At 45.0% G+C, this 8,611-nt stretch overlaps 1 protein-coding gene across 1 annotated transcript; it reads right to left on the bottom strand.

Annotated features, from left to right (window-relative positions):
* Positions 1 to 6: 6 nt before the first annotated feature.
* I203_102220 (uncharacterized protein) lies at positions 7 to 8,025 on the bottom strand (the record flags this gene model as incomplete). The annotated part of the gene is made up of 27 exons (XM_019146725.1): positions 7 to 44; positions 105 to 172; positions 234 to 585; positions 649 to 806; positions 868 to 1,193; positions 1,259 to 1,341; positions 1,399 to 1,496; positions 1,553 to 1,660; positions 1,716 to 1,745; positions 1,808 to 1,987; positions 2,054 to 2,377; positions 2,441 to 2,671; positions 2,744 to 3,103; positions 3,163 to 3,861; positions 3,911 to 4,065; positions 4,117 to 4,341; positions 4,403 to 4,440; positions 4,499 to 4,574; positions 4,635 to 4,760; positions 4,828 to 4,908; positions 4,980 to 5,230; positions 5,330 to 5,508; positions 5,597 to 5,780; positions 5,839 to 5,923; positions 5,972 to 6,800; positions 6,867 to 7,019; positions 7,112 to 8,025. 27 exons carry the CDS (start codon positions 8,023 to 8,025, stop codon positions 7 to 9), a joined length of 6,351 nt encoding a protein of 2,116 aa, XP_019004258.1.
* Positions 8,026 to 8,611: the final 586 nt, after the last annotated feature.

Raw genomic sequence — 8,611 nt, 5'->3', positions numbered from 1 at the left:
AATCATCTATGTCTCTTCTTTATCGACTGCTTCTCGCATCATATCTGATAAAATGACAGTCAGCTCAAGGGAGATATGCGGCGAGTGGTAAATGGAAAGCTCACCTCCCCATACGGACGTTGCCATCGAATCAAAGTAATCATCGGCAATGAATTCCTCCGTAGGTGATTCCCTATGAACGTATCTTATATCAGCATCATTCCCCTTCATTATATAGGTCCATCATGACACACCTTCTATAATGCGCATCCTCGGAGGATAACATACTTCCATTCGAAGTTTGTCTTCCCAAAGACGGTCTAGATTGATGAGTCGGTCTATTTCCAGTGGTGCTACTAACAGACAACGCAGGTGAATGTCGACTCATCGACGCATTATTGTTGAATGATACGTCGGGAGAAAGGGGATGGGAGTGTGTACCTGTACTAAGTACTTCGGGGGATGGAGTTGGACTAGACATGCGAGATTGGGGAGGTGAAGGTGTTGTTTCTCTGAGTTCTCCGGGGAGGTTATGGAATGGATTACGATCGATCTCGTCCAAGGGGGGAGTCGCTGGCATGGGCTCAAGCACAATTGCAGGTATACCTACAATCATCACAAGATCAGCTGCTGTGAAGATAAGGGCAACAAGGCTTCGTCAGCTCTCACCTTCAGCTTCAGCGTTGAGTGTTCTCCTCCTCTCGTCTCTTGAAGCTAGAAACCTTCTTCTCCAGTATATAGTCCGCAGAAGACCTCTCACTCTACCGAGATTTACTAGATCTGTCACTCGTTCGGTCTTGGCTCGTCGTACAAGAAGATCATCAAGTCTACATAGGGTAAATCGGACATTAGCTGAGTCTCATGACAATCACTACAGCTAATACTCACTGTAAAGCCTTCTCATCGTCGATCAACTTATAATGTGCCAACATCATTAACATTGATGTGAAACTAATCCCCCTCCCGTTCTCTTCGGATATCTTGGCTTCGCTATATAATCGAGAGAACAGCAATCGTCTTTCTCTGACTTGTCGATAATCGATGTGGGCAATTTGAGCTTCCAATCTCCGTATATCGACTGCACGTCTGACACCGTTAGCTACGAAGAGCTTGCCCGAGGCATTATCAATAGGGTCGGGTAGAGCGTTTCGGATCATGTTGGGTAAACTGTATTCAACTGGGTAGGTCCGGACTTCGAAGACTCCGGTAAGTCGCTGGAAGGCGACTCGTCAACTCATGTCTTCACTAAAGATTTGCTATATATGAGGGGCCGACTTACTGAAAAGAATCGAACAAAGTCCTTCCGCTTGATATATCCGGTACGTTGTGTATCAAATTCTGCCCAGAGTCGTTTGAACGCCCCTACAATGACTATCAGCACAACTAACCGCTATTTTCAAGGAAAGTTAGTATACATACGCATTTCCTCCCGATTGAGCGAGGAACCACCAGGCATTTGATAAACATAAGCAAAAGATTCGACCACCACACCAGTAAACATATTCAAGAAGATATACCTATTTCAGAATTGTCAGTGGTGCTATTTTTCCCGCTCACGAAAATTTCAACTCACATCGAGACAATGTTCCAGCTGATGAAGAGTGCATAAGCCCCTGGAGCACTACCGCAGTCTGATTCCAAGAAATTGCTATTCTCGGTACATCGAGGTGGAGATATGGTACTGACAATCATTCATCAGCTTCTTGCTCGATGGAGTGGGATACATCTGGACTTACTAGTCGTGCATATATCCATTCCATCCCTCACTTTTGCAACCCACCAGACGTCAGCGATACTCGAATATGATCTATGACAATCAATTACTTACCCCGTAGACATGAATGCCAACATGATCAAAGCATTACCAAACGAATAATAGTTTTGGAATCTCGTCCCAGCATTATTACCCATCTTAGTCAAACCGAAAACTTCAAGGTACATGATCGCGAACCAGATGAAGAGTGTCGCCCAAAGAAGGAATAGATTGCCGATAGCAGGTAAACTCGCGCTGAATACATAGACAAATCAGCTACCTCCGTCTGATCAGCACAAGTCAGCTGAATGTTCTGCTTACACCGAAGTTTTGAACAACTGATTCAAAGAGCTTATCCTTTGTACCAACTTGAGTGAGATAGACACCAAAAACAATTTTTGTAATTGGATATTAACTTGATTTCCAGGCAGTCCAGCACTGGCAGCCTGTAGAGCGGGGATAGTAGTAGCGAAACTTCCAGCAATAACAACGACATCGAACAAATTCCATCCGTTTGCTCTGAAGGATCTGAGACCCAATCCGTAGAATCGTATAAGTAGGTCGATGGCGTATAGGACCGTAAGACAGAGGAAGATGATATCGAGTTGAACCTCATTCAGGATGTTTTCGGAAAAATCTTGCATCCTGCGGTAGAATAGGGTCGTAAGATTAACGGACACCGAAACTGCATTGGACAGTTTAACTTACATCAATAACAGGATATGCAGATAGTATATCCAGGTGAAGCTGACCGCCCAGAACCCATCTTTGGTCGTAGCTCTATCGTAACACCATGCTCTGAACGGTAACGTCGGGCGACCTTTGGGTAGTTGAGAGGGTGTTTGAGCTTTGATGAACTTTGATAGATCGACCCATTGTCTTTGTTCGGTTGTAAGAAGCGCATTGCCAGACCGCGTGCTGAAGTTTTGGATGATGATACTGCGTGTGGAAGAGAGTATCAGTAAGATTGCTCGTAGTCATCGATGGAGGAGAAAAAGATCCCTGACTTACCTGACGAAGAGCGTCAAGATGATCACACCTCCAAACAGATTGAAGATCAACATAAAGATCGCATTCCATTGGGAAGCCATATTTTGAGGTTGCTCATCCCTCCCTACGATATTCATGAGTGAAGCCATGACATCGATCCAACCTTCTAGGGAAACACTTTCGAACAAGATCAAGATCGATTCTCTGAACGAATCGAATGACCATTTTGAAGCGTCCAATGCAGGGTTCGCCCACACCCTCGGTACCAAGTATGTGATAGAATCGTTAATCGATGAGGAGGCGTATTCGTTTACACATGTTGATTTACCGGACACTGAATCGTCGTTGCAGTAATACAACAATCCGGAAAAAATGTTGAGACTAAGCAAACCCAAAGATCAGCTTCTTATCATGTCACAGGAGGCAGAAAATAAACTTACCCCCACACGGCAAAAGGTATCAGATACAGGACCATCAAAATCGACGCATCAAGAATCTTCAAAGCCCCAGCAAATAGAACAGCATGTAACGTATCTCTTAACCTCGAAAAGAGAGTTATCAACCTCAAGGCTCTGAAACTTTTCAAAGCTCTAGTCATCCTACTTAGACCACCTATGAATATGAGAGACGTCGTAGTATTGATTAAGAGGGTAATGAGGATGATGAAATCGAGAACGTTCCATAACGAAAGTAGATATGCGTTGGGAGCAAACATGAAACCATCCGCGATGATCTTTATTCCCGCTTCAGCGATGAACACCGTTCCAAGGGCTACTTCAGTAAGATCGAACCATGTCCCTCTGATGTAACCATGTTGGCCATAATATTTCCTTCGGTATGCTGGTGACGCCACTGCAGCTATTACGATACTTGCCACCACGGCACTGAAGACTATAGCTTTTACTACTAGTTGAAGTATTGGATGTGCTGGTCTGCCGAATATACGATCTCCGTAAGCGGGTTGCACACATGCTTGACAGAATCGTCGGATGGGGTTATTCTGGCGAAATATCCAGAGAGATTGGTCGAAACTCGGATGAGCCGCGATAAAGTCTGCCTGCTGATTACGTCGTTCTCGAAGGGCGTCCATATGTTCGTCGCTCGAAGGTCCAGCGTTCAGGGGAGGGAGGAGATCGGTTCTGCGAGGAGATTAGCTCATGAGTCAAACATGCATGCTTGTTGACTCACAACCCTCGGTCATCATCCAGATCATCGTCAAGATCCTCAAATTTGGGTGTAGTATGCCTTCGTAGGTTCCTCAATGGTATAGGTGATTCTTCTTTATCTCTACCCAAGAGTCTTCGCATCGCACCTTTGGCACCGGCTGTGTTGCCCCAAGCCCCCTACGAGGGGCAGTCAGCTATGCGTTCATGTCTGAACAAACAGCATCTTACATCAGAATTGGGCACACTGCCCACATCAGCTCCGATATTCTGCCTGAGCGGCAATACTAAGTTGGGTGGTAGTGTACCGACTTTAACGGCATTATGTCGAGCGGACATCAGTCTGTATGGGTTCAATCGATCAATCCAACTTATATGAGCGGATTGAGGCTCGGCTCTTCTGATGAATGCTTCGACTTGTTGTTTACGTTTTTGCTCTTCGGCAACGGCGAAGTTCTGGCGCGAAGGGATGATATTGGTGAGCATCCGCTTGTCTCTACAGAGACAATCAACTTACCTCGTTGATGACAGCAATGAACAACTGGACAAGGATGACTGGCAAGAAAGGTACATAAGCTACAACCATCCTTATAAGGGTGAGGAAAGAGCTTACAGAATGAAAACAACATCCATCCGCAGAGGAAGATCGCCGAAAGCCAGTTTTGAGCAAATTGACCTTCCGACCCCATCTGGAGAAATGTAAGTGAAACACTTCTTACCTCGTATCAAAAATCACAACAGACACTTACCACGTTGTACAATACATCTGTCCAATTTTCCGATGAAGATATTTGATACATTCCTAGAAAAGCGTTGAAGGTTTGTGAGAAATCGATCGGATCGCCTTCTATGTCACCTCGGAATAGTTGTAAGGCCTGATGGCATCAATACGATCAACATGCAGTTCTCTTCATATGACAAAAGTTGAGGCTTGTTACGTACCATCAAAGCGCTGAGGAAGATCATCAGGAATAGAAACACCACCATGTTGAGTAGACCCGCGAAGCTACCGAAGAACGTGTTCTGTTGTTCACCAATACATCAGGTTTAGTTAAAGGTCTTTTGCCATCGAAGGGCAAATATATATCACTCACTAAAAGCGGTTTCATCCTTGGAAATGCCAAAATGACTCTATACCATCTCAACAATTGGAAAACCGTTAACCATTGGTATATACCTCCATTTGCGATAACGGGAATTTGAATGATGGAACACGCGACAGCTAAGAAGAGATCAAAGCAATTCCGTCCGCTTAGGAAGAACGAGCGCCAATCTGGGAAATGCCCTATTATTCGGATTATCATCTCGACGTCGAAAGCTAATGTAAAGGCAATCTCGAGGTTTTCTATATTTTCAGTGACCGTGATCGTCAGCATGTACCTAACTTGCCATTGTGAATGGACATGATCAAGTCCCAGAATGTTCAAAGTAGAGTATAACTGACTCAAAAGATCCAACATCGAAGCAGAAGACGAAGCGGTCTTCGTTCCCTGAGTGACCATATCTGTTAAAATCAACAGTACCCAAAATATCTCTGTTCTCTGATAGATGGTCAACACCTTGTTGTGCATCTTGCGTTGTTTGGTCTCGGCTGCCCACTGAGGGTCTGTCCCGAGTAAGCTTCTGTATCGCCAAAGCAAATAAGATAAGCTCAACATGACACAACATTTGGATCGGATGGATACATATATAAGTCATAGAGATGACTCACTCATCACCCCCGAAAGCACTTCGTTTCGTCTCAGCCCTGATATCCGAGAAGGTGTTGACGACGACAGCGACGAGCAAATTCAGCAGCCAGAAATTGAGCACGATCACTCCAGCAAGAAAGTAGAATGCCGAGCTGAAGAAATCAGAGTCCATCGCGCTGTACATGACTGGTGCCCATGTGTTTACTGAAGAGGCTAGTCAGTATATATTGGAAAACAAACCTCTTTCTGAAAGGGCACTCACTTGAACAGATGATAATGACCTGAACGAGAGACTGAAAGATATTATCAAAGCTATTCACGCCGTTATTCGGATTATCATCGGTTGTCTATGTCACCTCGTTGGCACTGATCCTCCTATAGTGGTAACTGCTCACCTTGCAGACCTGTCCTAAAGGACATATGTAGCCTTTCGGACTGATAGTGCTCCGTGACCCATCCAAATTCAGGTACGCAACATGTTGAAGTGTGATTGGGTCGAGCGATCCCCCACATTGGTTCTCCAGTATGATCTCGTTCGTCGAATTGTTCGGATCCGTCAACACGCAGAAACGTCTAAAAGATCCTTTGAAAGATTGTACACCGATAATGGAAAAGATACCAGCTGCGAAGATCAGGAAATAGGCCACAGTAATTAACATTGGTCCAGCTCTTTTCAGAGAATGTAGGATTGTTGTTGTACCGCTAGTGATGACTAACAGCCTTCCCGCTCGAAGTACCGATAATGCCCTGAAGATATATACATGCCGATTGGCAGTGGCCTCATATCCCGATATAGCTAGGAAGAAGGTGATCCAATATGCTATGACGGCGATCATATCGATACGATGCCATGAATGTCTCAAGTATGGTCGACCTTGTAAAGCGAGGTTTTTCTGCTTGGCGACAGCACTCTGAAAGGGTGCTTCAGGTAGTATCGGTATAACCCTTTTGGGTTCCTCCTTGATCTTTGATATCGATATCGAAGGTCCGCCATTATGGCGATAGGTCCTAGATGAGCCATTTGTGGGATCGTTATGAAACCTCCATGCTGCTCGATGAGATGTTTTGGATTTGGATAGGTTACGCTGTAAGTTGTTTTGAGCTCGTCCGACTCGCCGCTGAACGGTTGGTATGATGCCAGAAGGAGAGAGGAGGAAGTCTCGGAGCGATCGATCGGGATCGAGCAGAAGGCCGCTGACGACTATTCGAGCGAACATTTCGAGGCTGTGGGTAGATGTGTTAGAACTCTGGGTACGATTTATTGAGGCTGAAGATGTGATTCGGACTTACGTGAAAATGCAGAATAATCCTAAAAGCACATAATCTTCCCAAGATTGGAAATACCCATCATCTATTCTAGGTTCGTTTTGTGCAGGAGCAGATTGGATGGCCAGTACAACAACGTTGGTGATGATGAGGATGAGAATAGCGGGTTCGGTGTAGCTGAACGATGTCACACCATTGAGAAGAGAGATAAATTAATACCAAGACTTGACAGAGCCGTGAATTGAACACGGGGATCGTAATACACTTACGGATACTTCATCAAATTATTCATTGCCTTCCTTGTTCTCGAATTCTTGCTAAACACACCTAACGTCCTACCTCTCAGCCCGATTTCCGGTGGTCTGGGATCAGGTCTCTGCGTCGTCGTAGCCCCTACATCCGGTATCCTGATTCCTAAACCTATATTCTCCCTTCCCTTCTGTTTAGTATCTTCCTCGTCATCCTCACTACCTAATCTTTCCACTCCATCATTCTCCTTCCGATCTACGCCCATGATATTGACAACTCGTACACTAGCAGATCTAATTGTTTTGCTGACTTTTCGCAACGTACTCGATCGAGCTAAGCCTTTCTCATCGTAGGGTCTTTTCTTCTTCCCAGGTGATGATCCGTTACTCAATGGACTTCGCTTCTTCTGACCTGGGGAAGAGTGTGAAGGATGGTCATATGTCTGTCCGGGGGTCAACCTCTCTCTATCTTCATTGAACGATTCTATATCTGATCCCGAATTAGATCCGAGAGAAGTTTCACTCTCGTATTGCTTTGATCCAAAATTCCTATTTCTAGGTGGTGATAATGGTATATCTTCTATAGGTGTATTCAGATCTTCAGTAGATTGTAATGGATGTGTTCCTCCCCATATATCGTTTCCCGATGTAACGTACACAATATCCCTCTCTTCTGTTCTGGGATCCAGCAGGTGTGTTCGCGATGGAGTTGCTAGTCCAGATGTAACAGGTGGCTGAGAGAGGAACAGATTGGTATCTTCCCTAGATCGATTCCACGACAGTCTTCTAGACAATCCATCCGAATTTGGAGTTGGCGACGAAGGAGAAGCGACGGGTGAGGGCGAGCTGGACCGGATCGCTGAAGAGGTAGATATGGCTATGCTATGATTTGTATTTCGAGAGTTGTGTCGTGAGTGTCGAGCAGAAGAGGCCATAGCTTATAACCACACCTCTTCTCGAGAAGGGGAGCGTTCGAGTTGAGAAGAAGTGAAACTGAGAGGTAGTCTGTGAGTAGGGTTGAGTTTCGGATTCAGTTTAGCTCCTGGTAAAGTATACGCCTATGATTCTATGTGACGATTGGATCCGCCATTGTTCAATGTGATCCTACTCTGTAGTTGAAGTCTATGGGTGTGAGGGTATTCGGGTCGATGGACAGACAATGTTAGAAATAACCAAGAAATGAAAGGAATGGCAGAAATACAATATCTCACAGCAACAGCTACGGTTATATCACTGCACGACTGACTGCACGTGCCTGACGCGATCGAGTGAGCTGCACAGGTCATACAGTAATCTTATGCATCGACGCGACTGCCCTCACCACAGAGTATCTGGTACCTGTCATGTAAAGGCGCTTGCATTGGGTGGAACGATGGATGAGAGCTCGAATTTCTGTCAACACGGTCAGTGTATGCAAGCACGAAGAATGCAAATGATCATATAGCAACAGATTATATAATAAAGTATCAAGAAGTACAGTACACAGAATGAATGTCAGAAAACTGTTCAGTAAAAGTCCGT

The sequence above is a fragment of the Kwoniella mangroviensis genome (assembly GCF_000507465.2).
Source record: "Kwoniella mangroviensis CBS 8507 chromosome 1 map unlocalized Ctg01, whole genome shotgun sequence".
In the NCBI taxonomy this organism is placed as follows: Eukaryota; Fungi; Basidiomycota; class Tremellomycetes; order Tremellales; family Cryptococcaceae; genus Kwoniella; species Kwoniella mangrovensis.
The sequence above is the reverse complement of the archived record's forward strand: the minus strand, read 5'-3'. Positions and strand labels throughout refer to the sequence as shown.